This window comes from Apodemus sylvaticus, chromosome 15, assembly GCF_947179515.1.
Source record: "Apodemus sylvaticus chromosome 15, mApoSyl1.1, whole genome shotgun sequence".
Classification (NCBI taxonomy): Eukaryota; Metazoa; Chordata; class Mammalia; order Rodentia; family Muridae; genus Apodemus; species Apodemus sylvaticus.
Window position 1 is genome coordinate 68,256,096 of NC_067486.1, and position 21,903 is coordinate 68,277,998.

General features: G+C 43.8%; 1 protein-coding gene across 1 annotated transcript in view; it reads right to left on the minus strand.

Annotated features, from left to right (window-relative positions):
* Positions 1-13,220, minus strand: part of Ubxn7 (UBX domain protein 7) — a 62,155-nt gene extending 48,935 nt beyond the window's left edge. The window contains exon 1 of the mRNA XM_052157794.1: positions 13,079-13,220. Within this exon, the coding sequence (XP_052013754.1) occupies positions 13,079-13,151 (73 nt within the window). The 5' untranslated portion in view covers positions 13,152-13,220. The remainder of the gene's footprint in view (positions 1-13,078) is intronic.
* Between the last annotated feature and the right edge of the window lie 8,683 nt (positions 13,221-21,903).

Here is a 21,903-nt window from a genome sequence, read left to right on the forward strand (position 1 = left end):
CCACAATGTGGCTTATGACTATCCTTAACACTAGTTCCAGGGTTTTAATGTTCTCTTCTGACCTCCACAGGCACCAAGCTTGCATGTAATACACAGTAATATATTCAAGCCAAAACTCATATGTTGCTCACAGTATGAACCCTGAGTTTGTGAACCGTAAGAATCTGTTTCTAATTGTGACTCAGCCTTTGATCCTGTTTACTATAAACAAGGAATTGTGGTGTGGCTCAGCCTTAGCACAAAGCTTTAATCCAAGTGCTAAATAAAGTCAACCATAAGTCAAGAGCAAGCAACCAGTTGATAGGGAATGAACAAGTAAACAGGAAGGAGGGCCTTTGAGTTAAAGGTATCTAAAACAGCATGGAGAAGGAGAAAGAACTCTTTCCTTCTGGGACATCTGCGGAGTAGGAAGCCTCTCTGAGCCTCAGTCATCTGACTCCTGAATCTTCTGGTAAACTCAAACAGTTGGGATTTTTGTTTTTAAAACACGCATACACATAAAATTAAAATGAATTCATCTAGTTTTTAAAAAGAGAAATTGAGATTGTACATGAGGGCGTGGAGTATAGGTCAGTGTCAGAGCACTAGTCTAGTATGTATGAATTCCTACATTTGATCTCCGAACAGAAAGGGACAGGAGGGCCCAGCAAAACCAAAGATTTCTCCTGCCCCTGCCATCCCAGCACTAGCACTGACATGCTGAGTATACTCCACCACACTTGGCTTTTTGTTTGTTTCCTTCAGACAGGATTTTTCCATGTAGTCCTGACTGAATGGGAACTCACTCTGAACACCACGGGATCACAGGTATGAGCCACCAACCATATCTAACAAACACATATATGGAAGGCCATTTTTGGTAAGTAAGAGGTAGTAGACTGTCTTTTAGTGGAAAGAAGGTGAGCTGCTATGACAGACGAAAAAAATGCTCTTCAAATCACCATGTCCACCTTCATTTTAGGCTTTAATTCTCAAGAACTATAAAAATAAAGGTGTGTTAAAGCATTTTATACTACTGAAATCTGCAGTTAGGTTGGTACTCAAAGGAAACTAGTAATACAAGAGTAAGTCTTTTGTAATAGATTCAACAGTTCTACACCACTAGAAATTCGTAACAGAAGTCTTCCCAAATATGGGAGGGAGTAAGGGTTAATTGAAAAGGGACAGGAAAGGGAGTTGGAGGCTATGTGATATAAGGTTAACAAACTTTGTGAATTTTTCAGTTTCAAGTCCCAATAACAAGTTTTGGTAGAGCAGCTGTAAAAATTAAGACTTTTTCCCCCCAAGACAGGATTTCTCTGTGTAGCCCTGGATGTCCTGGAACTCAGAATTCACCTGCCTCTGCCTCCCAAGGGCACCACCTTTAATCCCACCACTGCCCAGCTAAAAATGAAGACTCTTATTGTTACAACAAAAAAATCACACTTTTGGATTTTGATGCGGCTAATAAAATAAACTTGAGAATTTTAAAACATTTATAAACTTGTTCACATTTGTCTGAGATCCTGGTATTAAAAACAGGAGCGGAATAGCTTAATCTCACCTAGGGATCTATAATCTAGGGTACAAGTTATATCCTACAGCTTGTTGCCACATGTGACACTTCCTCCTTCCAGTATTTTAGGGTTGCTAATAGTGAAACAGGGTATTGCTTAACCTAGCCTGGGACACACAATTTATGAGAAGTGATTTCCTTGATACTTGCTATCTCTTAGTTTCTCCTCTTCTCCATCAGTGTGGAAGCAACTCCACACCCGTACAGTTCATCTCTCCACCACAACTGGCAGAATCAAGGACTACTCCAAATGTATATATAGTTCTTATGCCAATTTGCTGTACTACTTTTGGTATCAATAAAAGGACTTAACTATTATTGAGAAATCAAAGTGTAACAATCAGTATTAAAGAAGAAAACTGTGGGACATAGTGGTTCACATCTCTCAAGAAGTAAGGGAAAAAGACAGAATTTGAGGCGAGCCTGGGATATGCAATGAGACCTGTCTTAATAAATAAACAAAAAAAAATTTTTTTTTAAAAACAAAACCGAAAAGCATACAGAAAAGGTTACTTTTTTGTTTTGTTTGAGACAGAGTTTCTCTATGTAGTCCTTCCTGACTGTCTTGGAATACTCTGTAGACCAGGATGGCTTTGAACTCAAGAGATCCCCCTGCTTCTGCCTCCCTGATGGGATTAAAGGTGTACACCACCATTTAGCTACAGAGGTTATTTGGGTTTCAAGTTTACCCCAGCAAAGGTTTAAAAAAAAAAAAAAAAAAGATAAGCCAGACTATTTACCAGTGCAAATATGAGTGGGTAATGGCTGTGAAAATTTGAAATCTTAACAATTAAAACCTTAACCTCACCAGTCTTCAGTTCTGGAGCCTTTCAACTTCAGTACAAAGCTTTTGTTTACTTTTTTGTTGTTTTATTTTAAGGCAAGGTCCCATTATATAGACATAGTCCAGGCTAGCTTTTTTATTTATTTATTTATTTTTGGATTTGGTTTTTTTTTTTTTTTTTGAAGACAGGGTTTCTCTGTGTAGCCCTGGCTATCCTTGAACTTACTCTGTAGACTATGCTGGCCTCGAACTCAGAAATCCGCCTGCCTCTGACTCCCAGAGTACTGGGATTACAGGCTTGCGCCACCACTGCCCAGTTTCTAGGCTAGCTTTTAACTCAGACTCCTGAGTTCCAATCATAGATAACATCACCATACCAGCTAAAACATTTTTTAAAATGTATATACCAACTCTTTCCTCCATCCTGGTGCCTGTAGATATTGCTAGGAAGAGGATTTCTACATGGAAAATTTGTCTAGAAGGCTAACTAGCTATAAGAAGTCTTGGGAACCAAAGAGAACACAGAATTCTTAAACTGAAGGTGTTTGTCTCCGAGATGAAACTGAGTTCTACTTGGACAAGAGATATGCTCATATGTATAAAGCAAAAACAGCAGTGAATTCTGGAGACAAACCAAACAAAACCAGAGTAATCTGGGGGAAAGGTAACTCAGGCCCATGAAACAGTGGCAGGTTCCTGCCAAATTCTGAAGTAATCTTCTTGCAAAGGCCACTGGGCAAAGAATTTGTGTGATACTATAGCCCTCACAGATTTAAACTAATAAAAAGTAAATGAATAAAAGTAGATTTGTGCTAGGTTTTTTTTTTTTAAATATCCATCAAAACTACACTTAGTAGGTATAGGAAAGGGAACAATTAAATCAAACTAGAAAAAGCCAATCCTTCACTGCACTAAGGAACAACATTCCAGTGACTAAATGGTTTAAATATCACAGAAACTTAAATAGGGAAATGTTCTGCCGTTACCTTGACCATAGCTACCCAAAGTACAAACTTGCTGAGAGAGCCTTGCTGCCTCACAAAGTAACACTGTCATTTGAATTAACAAAAGATGAGGGGCTAGAGAGATGGCTCAGCAGTTAAGAGCATAGACTGTTCTTCCAGAGGTCCTGAGTTCAATTCCCAGCAACCCCATGGTGGCTCATAACCATCCTTAATGGGATCCAATGCCCTCTTGTGTTGTGTCTGATAACAGCTACAGTGTACTCATATAAAACAAATAAACCTTTAAAAAATATATGGGTAATTAACCTTAAAAAAAAACAAAAGTTGAGGCTTGAGAGTTTTATGAATGGTAAATATTATTGTATATAAAAATGCCTGTAACAATGACCACTAGAAAAATATAAATTAAATCCACAACTATATTACACTTTATTATACACTTAAGAAAGGGTTTTAAAGACAGTCTAAAATACCAAGTGCTCACAAGAATGAAGAGAAGGGGCTGGAGAGATAGCTCAGCGGTTAAGAGCCCTGACTGTTCTTCCAGAACACCCATGCTCAATTCCAAGCACTCGCATGGCACTCATAAAAATGCAGAGAACTGGAACTCTCTTGAACTACTCAGGGAATGCAAAATGGCACAGCAGGTTTTAGGAAACAATTTGGCAGCATCTTATATTTATTCATGTATATGATCCAGGAAGTAAACCTGTAGGAATTTGTATAAGGTTGTGATGGTTGGTCTTATTGCTAATTTGGCTAGATTCAGAATCACCTAGGAGATACATCTCTAAGTATCTTTAATAGCATTTCCAGAGAGGCTGATCTAAGAACAAAAGACAAGCCCTAGTACCATGCCATGGGGTGGGATCCTAGACTAAATTTTAAAAGCAAAAGTACCCAGGATTCATCTCTAATGTAGACTCCCACCACCACACCATCCCTCAGGCTAAGAGGCTAAGGCAGGAAGATTCTAAGTTTGAAGCCAGCCTCAATTACATAAAAAAGTTCAAGGTCAGCCTGTACAAAGTAATGAAATAGACTTAAAACTGATCTAGACATATATAACCCAAGTCAATTTACTTCTCTGAATCAGTTTCTTGGTTATGTAACCTAGAAAACAGGTCAAGATTTTCTAAGATCTACCAGACTCTAACTGCCACCACCACCACCTAAGATTTTCCTTCTTTTCTAGTGAGAGAAAAAAAGAGGGACATGAATGTGTGTACTCATTTGTGTGTGTAGAGGCCAGAGGTCAACTTTAGGGTTTACTCTTCATTGGGTATCTGCTTGTTTTTTGTTTCTGAGACTGGGGCTCTCACTGCTCCTCAGCGTGGAGGTGGAATGGGGTGCAGATGGTTGGCCAGTGCGCCCCAGGGATCTTTCTGCCTGTCTGTCTCCCCAGACCTAGGATAACAAGCATGCCGACATTTTTACCTAAGTTCTAGGTTCTGAGGATGGAACTCATGCTTTTGCAGCAAGTGCTTTCACAAATGAGCTACCTCCTCTGTTCTGTCTTAGTCAGTTTTGTCAGTTTCACTACCTAATCCTGGCTGGGAGACCTAAGTGGCTACGAACTAGCAGCAATTTTCCTATTTCAGTCTTCCCCAGTGCTGGGATAACAGGTATGCATCCCATTTCAAGCACAACTCTATGAGTTCTGACTTCCTGCATTGCTTCTCTGATATCTGAGACACTATGTCTCAGGTTTAGAGTCTTCTCTACACTTATTTTGTAGTTTCCCCATCAATTTAATATGAATCTAAAAGAAATATACAGAAAATAGAAATAGAAATTGGCCACAAGACCAGCTGACTATGTTTCATATGTCATTACTTCAAACTATGGATGACCTACCTGGCTGCCACTGATATGAACTGTTGTATGGAAGCAACTAAGGCTCTCCTATGTACCTCACAGGAATTAGAACGCACAGTCCCAGCCAAGAAGGCTCAAATTTGTGCCCTTGAAGTGAGCCACTTGGGCTTCCAACTTGAAGTGGGGGTCAGCTAAAGTCTTTCTTGGGTCCACTAAGAAACCATTTTAAGTACCCTGCCACTTAACACCTGGTACCAAGTAGGAGTGAGAGATCTTAGGGTCAACTGGCTTCTGCAGACTCTAGATATCCGGCTTTGCTGATATGGCCAGGCTGCTCTCTGAGCTCAACAGAGGTACATTCGTGTGGATAGATGAAAGTAAGGGAGCTTTCAATGACCTTAAGTCAGCACTAGTGTCTGTCCCTGTCCTGGCCTTGCCTGATCTGACCAAGCCTTTCCACCTATTTGTGGAAAGAGTCAAGGTATTGCCAAGGGCATGCTGACCTAAAACCTGGGCCCCTGGTAATGACCAGTGGCCTGTCCAAATAGCTGGATTCAGTGACAACAGGATGGCTTAACTGCTTGAGACTCATTGCAGTCACTGCCTTGTTGACCAAGGATGCAGATAAACTAACCCTAAGGCAGCCTCTGACCACAACTACCCCTCATGCTATAAAGGGACTCCTTTTGTCTGTTTGTTTTCTTGTTTTGTTTGGTTTGGTTTTTTCTAGACAGGATTTCTCTGAATAGCCCTGGCTGTCCTGGAACTCACTCTGTAGACTAGGCTGGCCTCGAACTCAGAAATCCGCCTGCCTCTGCCTCCCAAGTGCTGAGATTAAAGGCATGCGCCACCACCGCCCGGCAAAGGGAATCCTTAAAAGGCCCCTTGATCGATATATTTCAAGTGCTAGGCTGACTCACTATGTTAAACCACCCCTGAATGTCCTCTGCTCCTAGCACCTCTCTGAACCTGACATCTGCTGCCTCATCTGGACCTGGAAAACCCACAAATACATGACTCTTTGGAAATCTTGCAACGCTGGACAGATCTGACTGATCAACCCTGGCCCAAGGCAAATCTCACCATGGACACCAACACAAGAACACCTACATGAAGGATGGCTTCAAGTATGCAGGGGCAGCAGTGATGGACCTGGACCTGACATTACGGGTGTCTCTCCTCCTGAGTGGGATCTCAGCCCAAAAGGCAGAACTCATTTGAAGCACTTAAATTGGGCAATGGCAAAGAGGTTAATATCTACACTGGCATTCATTATGCATTCACCAGTATACATGTTCATGGAGCAATATACCATGAAAGAGGACTGTTAACTGCTGAAAGAAAAACAATTAAAAATAAACAAGAAATCTTATACCTCCTGGCTGTCCTTTGGCTACCAATGAATTGGCCATCATCCATTGTCCTGGACATCAAAAGGGACAGACTCCAAAGGAGTCAAACAGACCTCTCTCACACTCGCTAATGACCCCTACCGACATACTCCAAAGAGGACAATCAGGCATGTTAACTCTTGCCCAAAACCTATACCAAGGATGGATGGCAGCATGGAATGAATGAAAGATTCTACCAAGAGCAATAGGCAAAACCTTGGCTAGACAACCTCACACCTGCATGTATCTGGGAATAAATCAACAAATGGCTACAATAAGATCAGAAAGGCAGCAGCTAACCTAGGTCTTAACACTTCGCAACCTCCAGGCTTTTGGGTTTTGTTTTATTAAGTTTACTTCAGGACTGGGTATGGCTTTAATCCTAGCACTATAGAGGTAGAGGCAGGTAGATCTTTGTAATATTCAAAAACAGCCTGGTCTATATATTGTCCTGTTTCAGGACAGCAAAGCTATATACAGAACCTTTCTCCCAAACCCATTCCCCCAAAAGTTGTATTTATGGGTGTTTCGGTTTTACATACATGTATGTCATGTACCATGTGCATGATTACCATCCTCAGGAGTCAGAAAAAGGTGTCAGGTCCCCTGGAACTGGAGTTACAGATATATAAGTGACCAGGTGGTTGCTGGAAATAAAGCCAGGTCCTCTGGAGCAGCAGCCAATGCACTTGAGCACCAAGCCATTGTCCAGCCCTCCTCTCCTTGTCACTATGCAGCCCTTGTTCTAAACTCTCTTTGTAGACCAGGGTGGCCTCAAACTCAGAGATCTGCTTGCCTCTACTTCCTGATTGCTGGGTTAGAAGCATGCACCATCACCAACTGACTTAAACTTTCTTAAAGGTCTGTGCCATCACACCCTGCAAAGCCCCCCACTTTCTAGTCTACATTAATCCTCATTTTTGGCTGCTAGTTTATTTTTACCTATTTTTTGGTTTTTGGTTGGTTGGTTTTCTTAAGGGTCTTATGCAGCCCAGTCTGACCTTGAACTCACTACACAAAGGAGGGCAGCCATGAACAAGTACTGAAATTACAAGTATATGCCACTATGCCTGTTAGCATTTTGTCTTAAGCCCCACCCCACAATTACCTGGCAACGGACAGGAATGCCTGACTTCTATATAAACGGGGATGCTCACCCCCTCCCCTCTCTTGCCTTCTTGCTTCCCCTCAGTCCTCTCTCTCATCCACCTCTCTTCCCATTCCCCTACCCCCTCTCTCCATGTGCTCATGGCAGGTTCTCTACTTCTCCTCCTCTCCCCTCCTTTCCTCCTTCTCCCTCTCTCCTCCCCTCTCTCTGCCTTTCTCTGTCTCTACTACCCTCTCAACTCCCCTCCCCAAGCCCTGAATAAACCCTATTCTATGGTCATGTAGCTGGTACCCCAGGGTGAAGGGATGCTTCAGCATGGGTCTGAGGAAGCACCCCCTTTCCCCAAATCTGACTACATCTCCAAACATTCCTTCTCTCTGTTATCCTTTTAGAGACCCAATGCTTGATTATTTTTTTTACCTGCTCTATAATCTTTTTACCTCTTGAATAATTCTGATTATATGTGGAAATTTTGTATACCAGACACCAGCCCCAGCTTGTTGTTAATGGAATAATGTCAAGGTAAAACATTTTTAAAAAAACAATTTGCGCCCAGCGGTGGTGGCACACACCTGTAATCCCAGCACTCTGGGAGGCAGAGGCAGGCGGATTTCTGAGTTCAGGTCAGCCTGGTCTACAGAGTGAGTTCCAGGACAGCCAGGGCTATTCAGAGAAACCCTGTCTCGAAAAAACCAAATCCAAAAATATAAAAAAAAAATTAAAAAAAAAATTAAAAAAAATTTTAAAAAAAAAGCCAATAACAACAACAACAAAAACAAAAACAAAAAACCCAACTTGCTCTGTCAGAATTGATCCAATACAACATCATTTTATGATTTGATAATTATGTCTGATCTCTGAGGCTAGGGTTGGGCCTAGATAGTTGGAAAACCAATATACTACTTTGTAAAAAGATATTTTAAAATTACTTTTATTTTATGTACACTGGAGTTTTGCCTGCATGTATGAAGGAGTCAGATCCCCTCATGGCGGACAGTTGTGAGCTGCCATGTGTATACAGAGATTGAATCCTGTCCTCTGGAAAAGAAGCCAGTGTTCTTAACCACTGAGCCATTTCTCCAGCCCTGACCACAAATGTCTTTAAATGTGGTATAATTATAAAATATGAAGAATAAAGAACGTAACTCAATTGGTAGTGCTTGCCTTGCAGGCACAAAGCCCAGGGTTCAAGTACCATCATTTTATAAATTGTATGTGGAAATAAGACAACCATAATCCCAGCACCTGGGAAGTAAAACTAGGGAGACCAGGAGTTTAAGCTAACCCCACCCCACCCCACCCCACCTCCAGCTACATACCTGTAGCTAGCCTACTCTGTACAAGACCATTTCTCAGAACAAAAACAGTATTTAGAAGGATTCATTTTCTTACTTCTCTCTTTTGTTAATATGTGTGTGTGTGTGTGTGTGTGTGTGTGTGTGTGTGTGTGTATAGACATGCTGAGGTATACACAGAGGACAACTCCTCTCCCACCACCTGGGTTAGGGGAATGAAAAAGTCAGCAGATATCTTTATCTGCTAAGCCAATGGCACCCACCCTAGTTTTCTTACTTAGCCTGAGATAACAAAGGTAAGCTCTTTATAAGTTCACATCGAAGACCACCAAATATTTAAGATGTAATGGTAAGTGTCGTCTTAATTCTGTATTATGTATACCATGTTTACAGAGACAAGTAATAAATTAAGTAATTGTCCCAGACTTGGGCAGAAGAGGCAGGAGGGCCAGCCTAGATATAAAAATGAGGAAGAATATATAAAACAGATAATACTGCTGTGGTAATACTTTAGAATTAGTTTCTGTCATTCTCCCCCAATACTTCATAGTATCATACATCTTTTAACTTGTATTTTGTTTTTGTTTTTAGAGAAATGATTTCTTTGTGCAGCCCCAGCCTTCCCCACTCTATAGACCAGGCTGTCTTGGAACTCAGAGACCACCTGGGTTAGGGGAATGAAAAAGTCAGCAGATATCTTTATAGGGGTAATTGGTAGTGCTTGCCTTGCAGGCACAAAGCCCAGGGTTCAAGTACCATCATTTTATAAATTGTATGTGGGAATAAGACAACCATAATCCCAGCACCTGGGAAGTAAAACTTCCCTTGCCTCCCAAGTACTGGGATTAAAGGCATGAGCCAGCATGGCCTGGATAGCTAATTTTTTTTAGATTTATTTCTTTTTTAATTTATTTATGTGTATGAATGTTTTGCCCACCCCCCCCCAATCTTCTATTCATACAATACGTATGTTCCTGGTACCACCAAAACCAAAAAAGGATACTGGATCTCCTTGGACTGGAGTCACTGATGGTTGTGAGCCATCATGTGGGCCTGCCTGCCTGCCTTCTTTTTTCTTAAGAGTATTACTATGTCATATGGGGATCACAGTATCTTCCTGAAGCTGGACATGATGGCACACATCTTTGATCCCAGCAATTAGGAAAGAGAGACAGACAAGAGGATCTCTGCCGAGTTTGACGCCATCCTGGTCTACATAGTGAGTTCCAGGACAGCCAGGACTTCTCAGAGAAACTCTGTCTCAAAAACAAAACAAAAACCAAAGATTTCCCAACTCAGCCTAAGAAGGACTAATTACATACCACCACATCCGGTTTAATCACGTTTCAAATAGTGTGTCATACTCTTCTTAAGAGTACCATTATTTACCAATAGAAACTCAAAACTTGGCCAGGCAAGGCAGTATACACCTTTAACTCCAGCACTGGGGAAACAGAGACAAAAGCATGCAGCTCTCTCTGTTCAAGGCCAGCCTAATCTACAAAATGAGTTCTAGGTCATAGTGAGACCACATCTCAAAAAAAGAAAGGAAGAGTCGGGCGGTGGTGGCGCACGCCTGTAATCCCAGCACTCTGGGAAGCAGAGGCAGGCGGATTTCTGAATTCAAGGCCAGTCTGGTCTACTGAGTGAGTTCCAGGACAGCCAGGGCTATACAGAGAAACCCTGCAGGCCAGGGAGTTGAGGGGGATGGGATGGAAGGGAGGGAGGGAGGAAGGGAGGTAGAGGGAGGCAGAGAGGGAGATATTAATATATAGCCCTGACAGAAGCAGAATGACACTCAGCATTCACTCACCAATGATTCCCCAAAAAATACTTGCAACTTTTGGGGGGCTTTGAGTACAACTCAGTGGCAGAGTGGGTACTTAACATATCCAAGGCCTTGATTTTATTCCCCAGCACTAAATAAATAAATGAAAAAGGAAAGAAACAATTGTCTATGGTGGCTGATACCTATACACAGCAGACAGAAGCTAAGACAAGAGAATTCAGAGTCTGAAGTCAATCTGAACTACAAAGGCAAACCCTGCCCCACAAAACATCACTCTGAAGGATTTTTTCTTCTGTATATTTGCAGAAACCACTAACTACAGGGGACTTCAATCTGATTCAGCAACATAGAGGCCTAGGCCAGAAACAAGCTGTATAGACTAAATTGACAAACAAACTGGTATTAAATTTACTTCAAGAAATTTTGGGTTCCGTGTATATATTTTGAAAATGTTGCATAAGAAATAATGTGAGGAGCCGGCTGGTGGTGGCGCATGCCTGTAATCCCAGCACTCTGGGAGGCAGAGGCAGGCAGATTTCTGAGTTCGAGGCCAGCCTGGTTTACAGAGTGAGTTCCAGGACAGCCAGGGCTACACAGAGAAACCCTGTCTCGGAAAAAACCAAATCCAAAAAACAAAAAAACAAAAAAAAACAGCAAAGAAATAATGTGAGGTTAAAACAATTGAGTTTCTAAATGATACCAATTCACAAATTAAAAAAAAAGTGATAAGTAACTTGTCCAAAAATCCTAAGATTAAATAGTGAGACCTTAAACTATATTTATAAAATCCAAAGAAAGGCTAATATTTCTGTGTGTCTCACCAGATTTTTTTTTTGTATGCAAGCAATGTAGCAGTATTAACTTGTATACACAGAAATCTAATTTCTTTCCATAATGTTGGTTTGGTAAAGCATTGGGAAACCCACGTGTTATAATAAATACAATAACCCCACCACAAACAACATTTCAGTTATCTTACTTTTCACCTCAATTTTATTACAAATCTTGTTTTACCAGTTTTGACATATTTCATGTGACAAGACCGAAAACAATTTATCAGCCATTAATTATCATTGCAGAACAAAAAGAAGAAAACTAGCTTCAATTATAAAACTGCAAATAGCATGTATTGGTTAAAATACCATGTCTTAAAGATCTTACACTATCACACTCAAGAACACAAACTGGAAATACTCTCCACATCTAATAAATTATTATCAAAAAAAAAAAAAAAGGATAGTCTGTTGAGACGGGGAACTAACTTTCTGACCTCTTTTTAAAATGACAAACTAGAACAGCAAAATCACACTCAGGCACATGGAGTACTGTTCTCTCAAATCACTCCACAGAGAACTTCATCATTTGCTCCGCCCTCTAATAACTCATGCAAAAAAAGTTCAGCACCATCAGAGAGAAACAAGACATAGCGCATTCACAGAATGGCTTAGAGCCTTTCCTCTTGGCGCTAAGAGAACCTGCATCAACCCTTCGCCGGAGTCCGAAGGGAAAGAAAAACCTAGGCCTAAGGTTTCGCGGATACTGACACCTAGAAACAGATTTCTCTGCAAGAAGTTTCTGCCGCCATCCCTATTTTATCAGCAAAGGCTCGGGCGCCATCGTCTCGATGTTTGATTTTATTATGAGGAGGTGGGAAAGGCCACCCAGGATTACTGTAGGCCTTCCCCCCATTAAGCTCAGGGGTTCCCCCTCATTCCTGTCTGAAACCCTCCGTCCCTAAGGTACCCTCCGCACCCCTTGTTCCCGGCGGCAAGTCCCCCAGGGATGTGTAAAGGCGCAGCAGAACCCACCGGCCTCACCGTTAAAGCGAGACGGCCCTCACACGCCAGGGCCACCGCCAAGGCTCCGGGGGGGCCCAGCGAGGGGAAGGAAAGGGAAGGGTAGGCCAGGGGCGGAGGGACGATGACCTGGCCGGGAAGAGAGGGTGGCATGGGCGACGCACTGCACCGCCTTGTCCGCGGGCAGCACGATACCGAGAAAAGGTGGTGAAGGAGGAAGAGGGCGGTGGCTCGGGTGCGGCCCCCTACTCCTCCGGCCCGCAGGTCCCCGGCCCCGGGCACCGCGGGCTCGGCCCATCCCCTGCACTGGACAGGCTGGGGGCGTGGGGGGCCTGTCTGGAAATGAGGGGAGCCCGAATCGAGGGGCTAGGAGGCACGCGCGGGGTGGGGGTGGGGGAAGCCTGCCTCCCGCCTGAACCGCAGACCCCGGACGCCGTCGTCGTCTGTTCCTCCGGCGAGGGCAGGAGCTGAGGGGAGAGCCCGAGTGAGGAATGCACGAAGGTGAGGCGAAGCCTGGGGCAGCCCCGACAGCCTCCCCGTACCCCACTCTTCTCCTTCCCGTAACCGCGTCTCTTACCGGTGATGGCGGTGAACTGCTGAATTAACCCCTTCAGCGCCGAAGCCGCGGCCGAGCCCCCGTGGGCAGCCATCTTACCGCCGCCGCCGCCGCGGAACAACAACACAGATACACACGGGGCTCCCTCCCCCACGCCGTTGCGTGCAGTGCGCAGGCGCACTGGCAGACCCGAAGCTCCGCCCCTCCCTTGCTGTGCGCGCTTTGCGCAGGCGTACTCCCCGCGAGCTGCCGCGCGCGAGCCTGTGGTTTGAAGCCAGTGCTGCAGCTACTTGGTAGCTATTCTTTGAAACCTTTGGTACCTTCTCTGAATTCCGAAGATAGCCTCCTAAATACCGCATTGAATCCCAGTATCCGAAAGAATCTTCAAAGCTGAAATACCAAGCCTTTCATGAAACGCTCAGGGTTTCACATAAAGTAAGTATTTTGTTAGGTTTTATATGACAGTGTGGTTCTTAAATTCTAAAGTGTAAATTAATAGCTTAGTAAGAAATGAACCAGTCCATAGTAGACTTTAGTAAGTGGTTGTTCACTCTGTTTTTCTTCAACAGATGTCTCAATATTTCTTCCCCCAGGGTGACTCTTACTTTCTTCAGATATTAAATCAGGAGTTTGTTGTTTGTTTGTTTTTTTAAACAAAGATATATGTAGTTACAGTAAATAAAATATTTAAAGAGAGCACTGTGGCCACTGGTGGGGCAAGCCTTTAATCCCAGCACTTGGGAGGCAGAGGCCTGCCTGGCCTGCAGAGTGAGTTCCAGGACCATCAGGGCTACACAAAGAAACCTTGTCTCAACAAACAGCAGGGCGGTGGTGGTGCATGCCTTTAATCCCAGCGCTTGGGAGGCAGAGGCAGGCAGATTTCTAAGTTTGAGGCCAGCCTGGTCTACACAGAGAAACCCTGTCTCAAAAAAAAACAAAAACAAAAAAAACAAATAAACAAAAATTCCAAATCAAAGCTGGGCATTGGTGGTTCACACCTCTGCCTCTAGCCCTGGGGAGGCAGAGGCAGGAGAGTTTGAGGACATCCTGGTCTACAGAACACAGAACAAGTTCCAGGACAGTCAGGGCTACAAAAAGAACCCTGTGTCAAAAAAAAAAAAAAAAAAAGGAGTGGGGGAGAAGAAGGAAGAAGAGGCAAAAGGAGGAGAAAGGAAGGATGGAAGGAAGGAAGTCTAAAATCTGGCAGAGGCAGGCAGGTCTCTATGACTATGAGGTCTGCCTAGGTTATATAGTAAGACTCTTAAAATATAAAGCAAGAAGAGAAGGAAAAAAAGAAAAAAGTGGGCTTTGAACACAGACCAAAAAAGCTAACAAGATTGGGGGATAGAATACAGCAAAAAAGTCCAGAAATAAGAAAGATTTCTGTTATCTGGGAATGAGAAAGGTTTCTGTTATCTGGGCTGGGGGCGGAGGTGGGGGATGACTTAGTATATAGACATGTGGCCAAGCCTGCCAACCTTTGGGTTCAGTCCTTTGCTAGTCTTTTCTGAGACCCCAATGTTACCACCATCAGAAACAAATGTTAGGACTCAGTAGAGAAGCAGTCACAAGGCTCTTGTGAATTTGATCCCAGCATTATCAGAAGAAAAAAATAAAAGCTACACAGAGAAACCCTGTCTCAAAACAAAACTAAAGGTAACGTTCAGTTAAGGTATTCATCGGTTTAGGGCATTGTGTGTTGTTGTGTTTATAAAAAGATAAAGGGAGGAGGAATATGTTTTGGTGGATGTGTAGTCAGAAATGGGAGATGGGGTGCCTCTGCAGGCCCATGTTGAGGCATCCCTTCCCAGGACCAGCTACATGTTGGAATAGTATAGACTAGTGTATTCAGGGCATGGAGAGGGGAGTTAAGAGGGTTATAGAGGCAGAAAGAGAGGAAAGGAGAAAGGGGGGGAGGGGAGAGGAGAAAAGAAAAGTAGAGGCCAGCCATGAACACATGAAGAGAGATGGGGAAAGGGAAGAGAGGGGGTGAGGGGTGAGAGGACAGAGAGGGAGCAAGAGGGGGCAGCAGCCTTGTTTATAGTGAGTCAGGCATACCTGGGTGTTGCCAGGTAACTGGAGCGGAGCATACCTGGCTGTGGTCAGGTAATTGAGGGGCACAACTTAGACAAAATGCTAACGTGTTGTATCAGGAAAACCCAGCTCCACTGGCAGAAACCACAGGACGGTGAGGGTAGGGTTTCTGAACGGGGCTGCAGGGCTTTGGCTCCACTTCTCTCTGGCACTGCGGACACCCAATAGGCTGTGTGAGCATTGTCCCAGGCTAACGGCTAGAGAGCTGCAGCACTTTCAAACACCACCCCGAGGTACATCAGGCAGAGGAAGAATCACCATCTCTCCTGCGACTAAAAGGGACCATTTCCTATTTCCTAGAAGTCTCTTCGGAGGCTTTCCTTCTAAATTCATTGGTTTGAATGGAGTTACGGTTCCCTTCTTAAACCGGGCCCTTTGCCGGGGGTGGAGGGAAGCATAACTGGTTAGTATCACATATGGCTTTGTGGAGGAAGGTGCTTTAAAGCACATAATGTGGTACTCGAGAAGGAGGAGGAGGGATTGATGTTAATTGGGCAACAAGCAGCCTGTCCTCCCCTGGGCATGAGGAAGTGCTCTTCTACTTCCCTTTATTCTGCTTCTTCTTTTCCCTAGAACCCCTCTGAGCAACAGTTCCCCCTCTCCCCCGATCCTTCATACCAGGAAAGCCATCACTGGAAACTTCTACCTCTCCATATGAAATTTAAAACTTGATACTGCATGATTAAGAGTACTAGTTGCACTTCTAGAGGACCCAGGTTCAGTTCCCAGCATCCATGTAGCAGCCAGCTCATGGCTGTGACACCAATACCAGGGGACCCAGTACCGGGCATCGGCATTGTTAGGCACTGCCTACAGGCTGTGTACAGAAATGGATAGAGGCAAAACACTTAGACACATGAAAAATAAAAATAAAAACAAAAACAAGGGGCTGGGGAGATGGGGAGACAGCTCAATGGCTAAATTGTCAAAATAGAGTCACTTTTGCCAATCCCTCCTAAAGAATAAACAAAGGTGAGAGACTATGAGGGAGGAAACCCTCTCACACAGGCTGGCTAGCAAGGCTGTTCACAGAAGACATCTGGGAGCACAGCGTGGCACAAAGCCATCATCCCTTCCTGCTGATACTCCAGTGAGGATGGTCACTCTGCACTGTCTAATCCCTGACTGAAGCCGTAATACAATAGACACTTGTGGCCAGCGATTACAGTCTCAGGATATTTTACAGAATCCTTTATATGTTCCCTTTGTTAGAAACATGGTGCCAAAAAGTGAAATTCCAGGAAGCTAAGGCAAGAGGCTTTCTAGTTCCAGTCAGCCTGGAATTATATAACAAGACCCTTATTTAAAACCAAAATTCTCTTTGCCTCTCCCTTTTTGAATACACCTGTAGTTTACTGTATCATTTGTACATTATAATGTCCTTATAGCCCAAAATAAATATCATTATTATTTCAAGAATTACAATTAAAGCTACTATACTGTCACATACAAGTGTCTGTGTAAGCCTGGCAATGGTGGCACACACCTTGAATCCCAGCACTTGGGAGGCAGAGGCAGGGGGATTTCTGAGTTTGAGGCCAGCCTGGTCTACAGAGTGAGTTCCAGGACAGCCAGGGCTACACAGAGAAACCCTGTCTCAAAAACAAGAAACAAATACAAACAAACAAACAAACAAAAACAGAGGGCTGGAGAGATAGCTCAGCAGATAAGAGCACCAACTGCTCTTCTGAAAGTCCTGAGTTCAAATCCCAGGAGCCACATGGTGGCTCACAACCATCAGTAAGGAGAAAAAAAAAGTCATACTTTCAAAGATCCCATTATCTGATACAACGTTTTATCTGATACAAAATAGGGACATAAATGTTCCAGGCTAATTAACACACTCTCCTGGCAATGGAGGCGCACGCCTGTAATCCCAGCACTTGGGAGGCAGAGGTAGGCAGATTTCTGAGTTCAAGGCTAGCCTGGTCTACAGAGTACATTCCAGGACAGCCAGAACTATACAGAGAAACCCCCGTCTTGAAAAACCACAAACAAACAAACAAAACAGTGTCTGTGTGAATACAAGTCTTATTTCTCTGAAAAATAATACTGAGATGAAGAGTTACTGGTTTATGTTGTGTTTATGTTTGATGGTTTTGGGTTTTTTTGTTTGTTTGTTTTTTGTTTTTTGTTTGGTTCCCCCTGCCCCAAACAGGGTTTCTCTGTATAGCCCTGGCTGTCCTGGAACTCACTCTGTAGACCAGGCTGGCCTCGAACTCAGAAATCCACCTGCTTCTGCCTCCCAAAGTGCTGGGATTACAGGCGTGCACCACCACTGCCCGGCTTCTTTTCTTTTTTTTAAAGATATATTTATTTATGTATGTGAGTACACTGTCACTGTCTTTAGACACACCAGAAGAGGGCATCTGATCCCATTACAGATGTTTGTGAGCCACCATGTAGTTGCTGGGGATTGAACTCAGGACCTCTGGAAGAACAGCAACTACTCTTAACCACTGAGCCATCTCTCCTGAGTTCTACTTTTCAAACTAGAAGAAGATACAGGAGGATAGGGGACAAATTAAAGGACACTGAGGAGATACTCAACACACTCCAGAAGATTGGCAGTCACAAGACAGCTGCCTTGCTCACCTAAAGCCTCAGAGTTGAGCATGGTGACAACTCTGCAGCCCAAGCACATGGAGGCCAGTGCAGGAGGATCACCAGTGGCTTTGGTCGTTGTCCAAATGAGGCCCCCAACAGAACAGCTGCAGTATCAGGATGCTGAGGTGGTGCTGCATTCAAGACACCATCAGCTCTAATCGTGGAGGCCCTCCAGGACCAGAGGGAAGGAATGGTTCCGGAGAAGGACGAAAATCAGGAAAAGACAGCACAGGGACATAGAAGCTGAAGAAGAGGTAAGAGCAAGAGCAACCTAAGGGCGTCACAGCAGCAGAGCGGGGACGGTGGTGTCCTGGCTTGCCAACTTGACAGACAAACTAGAATTACCTCAACGAAGGGAACTTCAATTGGGAAAATGCCTCTATAAGATCTGCTGTGAGGTATTTTCTTCCCTTGTTTTGTTGTTGTTTTTCAAGACAGGGTTTCTCTGGGTAGCTTTGGCTGTCCTATATCTGTAGATCTGGCTGGCTTCGAACTCACAGAGATATGCTTGCCTCTGCCTCCCAAGTGCTGGGATTAAAGGCGCATACCAGCAGCGTCCAACTTTAATAAGTTATTGATGGGGAAGGGCCCAGCACAATGTGGGTGGTTCCATCCCCGGGCTGGTGGTCCTGAGTTCTATAAGAAAGAAGACTAAGCAAGCCTTGAGAAGCAAACCAGTCAGCAGCACCTCTCCAGGGCCTCTGCATCAGCTCCTCCTTCCAGATTCTTGTCCTGTTTGAGTTCCTGTCCAGACTTCCTTCAGTGATGAACAGCAATGTGGAAGTGTAAACCAAAGAAACCCTTTCCTTCCCCACTTTTTGTTTATGATGTTTTTTCATTGCAGCAGTAGAAACCTAAGATAGGTGAGCTCAAATTATAATATTAAGTATAACTCTTATACTACGAAGTCATATACTAATAACTTTACTTTTCTACCTTTCTATAATTCAGTTTAAACTTACTACTTCCAGACCAGGATGTTGTTAGGAAACTGTAGATGTAGTAAGCCGGTGAATAATCATCTATTATTATTAGTTTTACCTAATAATAATAGGTAAAATAACCTAAAATATTTTATTCTCAGGCTGGCAAGATGACTCAATTAGTAAAGGTACTTGCTGTCAAACCTGACAGCAGAATTTGGTCCCCAGGACCCATATGGGATGTGATGGTTTGTATATGCTTGATCCAGGGAATGGCACTATCAGGAGGTGTAGCCTTGTTGGAGTAGGTATGTCCCTGTGGACATGGGCCTAAGACTCTCATTCTAGCTGTCTGGAAGCCAGTCTTCTAGCAGCCTTCAGATGAAGATGTAGCACTCTCAGCTCCTCCTGCACCATGCCTGCTTGGATGCTGCCATGTCACGTCTACCTTCGCCAGCAAAGATTACGTGACACAAGGAGTTTTTTTCTGTAATGGTTTATTTGGGAAACCTTGACTTAAGTTTATTCTTCTATTGGCGGCCCGTGCTCTCTCCAGTCTCACCTTAAGTACCCTTGTTAGCCTCATTTGTCCAGAGAGATAACCAGCCGTATTCTCATAGGTGAACTCAGTGAGTTCTTCATTAACATGTAAGTGAGATAAAAAATGTAACACACTGCACATGTGTACCAGTGATTTACTACCAGGGAACAACATGTGGCCAGCGCCATCTTGTAACAGAGAAGAACAAAAGGTGGCTCACTACACTGCCATGCTCGCTCCCTAATGATAATGGACTGAATCTCTGAATCTATAGGCGAGCCCCAATTAAATATTGTATTTATAAGAGTTGCCTTGGTCAAGGTATCTGTTCATAGCAGTAAAACTCTAAGACAATGGAGGAGGAGTGAACCAATTCCCATAAGTTCCCTGACCTCCATATACCTGCTGTGGTATTCGTGAGCATACACACACACAAATATAAATAATGTGTCTGTGTTACTTTTCTGTTGCCATGATGAGACACCATGACCAAAGCAACTTATAAAAGAGATTGTCAGAGGCTTACAGTTTCAGAGGGCGAGTCCATGACCATCACCATGGGGAGCATGGCAGGCAGGCATAGTGCTGGAGCAGTAGCTGAGAACTTACATCTGGAGAGAGAACCACCCGGCAGAGAGAGCCAACTGGCAATGGTTTGGGCATTTGAAACCTCAAAGCCTACCCCCAGTGACACCCATCCTCAAGATCACACCTAATACGTCCCAGTTACACCAAGTGGGGACCAAAGCATTAAAAAATATGAGCCTGGGGGGAACCATTCCCATTCAAACCAGTATAAAATGTAATATTTCTCAACATATTAATTCTCAATAGATAGCAATAGTATATTTATTATAAAGCCCTTAATAAACAGAGTTAAATGTTCCCTTTTCCTAAGCCAGCTGGCACCCCCAGAAGGCCAAGGATAGAGCAGATGAACTGAGAAGGACATAGAATTGCTTTGTGGGACTCTGAGGACAGATGAGACCCCAAGCACTAATGCAGCGATGGTGGTTTCTTGCTCTAGCAAGTTTCCTTTTAGTGGGGTAGGAGTGGATACTCAACTTTTAGAGGTAGGGATACTGATGACACCAATATCTCTTCTGGGTAGTATCTGAATTTTGACTGAAGGAAAGGACTAGCAGAGGCAGGCAGATTTCTGAGTTCAAGGCCAGTCTGGACTACCGAGTGAGTTCCAAGATAGCCAGGGCTATGCAGAGAAACCCTGTCTTGGAAAAAAAAAAAAAAGGAAGTAAAGGACTAACTTGTGTTTGAGGGTCACAACAGGAAAAGTTTCTTGAGCCTTGGCCATGGAACCTGCACAGCTTAGCACACATAGACTCCAGTGGGGAGCAGGCTTGCTGTAGGCCACTTGATTAGATAGCTGTTTCCATACTTGGATCTCGTCAGGAAAGAGAACCCCTAAGGGAGATTCTTGTAATTTATTTCCCCCCCCCCAAGACTTAAACATGTGCACACCTGCACACCTGCACACAGGAGTAGTCTAACAACAGTCTCTGAGTAACCACTGGCTTCCTCCAAATGCCCTGGAGATGTGTTGATAAGCATCGGCTCTGACACTATCTTCTGTCCCCATCACAGGACTTATAACCTAGTAGGATCTGGTTTCCTACACACTTCTAGAGAAGAGCTGGAAGTCAGGAAGGATGGTGACACTTGGCATGTAGATGACATCAAGGGAGTGCACCAGGGCAGTATGACCTAATAGCGGTTCCAGGCCAGCAAAGGGTATCTAGTGGCACCTTGTCTTCAGCACAAAACAAAAATTCTTGCCTAACTTGGTAGCTCACACCTGATATTCAACTCTTAGCATTCAGAAGCAGTTGTTGGGCAGTGGTTGCGCACGCCTGTAATCCCAGCACTTGGGAGACAGAGGCAGGCAGATTTCTGAGTTCGAGGCCAGCCTGGTCTACAGAGTGAGTTCCAGGACAGCCAGGGCTACACAGAGAAACCCTGTCTCGGAAAAAAAAAAAAAACATTCAGAAGCAGAGGTATATAGAACTATGATTTCAAAGCCAGTCTTTTTTTTTTTTTTAAGATTTATTTATTACATGTGAGCTACACTATAGCTGTCCTCAGACACTCCAAAAGAAGGCATCAGATCTCATCATGGATGGTTGTGAGACACCACATGGTTGCTGGGAATTGAACTCAAGACCTTCAGAAGAACAGTCAGTGCTCTTAACCACTGAGTCATCTCTCCAGCCCCTCAAAGCCAATCTTATCACCAGCCAAGGCTACGGAGTAAGGACCTACCTTCCTGATGTCATTGACAAGGATTATGTTAGAGGACATAATTACAATGCAAATGACTCCTTTTTTTGAAAAGTCCCTCACCCTCATAATGGTGAGACCTGGATAAAGGTGAGTGTATTTAGTCACTTCTATAATGCTGTGACCTAAACACCTGAGAGCTTAAAATGAGGAATTGTTTGTCTCACAGTCTCAAAGGAAGTCTTTGCTTCCCTGGTCTCAAAGGTTCATGGCTGAGTTACTGTTCTGTTACCGTGAAGAAACACCATGGCCCAGACAACTCTTACGAAGTATTTAACTGAGGTCCTGCTGAATTTTTTGGTCCATGATCACGGCACGAGGCAAACAAGCATGGAGCAGAAGTGAGAGCTTTACATCCTGATCTTAAGGTAGCAGGCAAAGAAAGA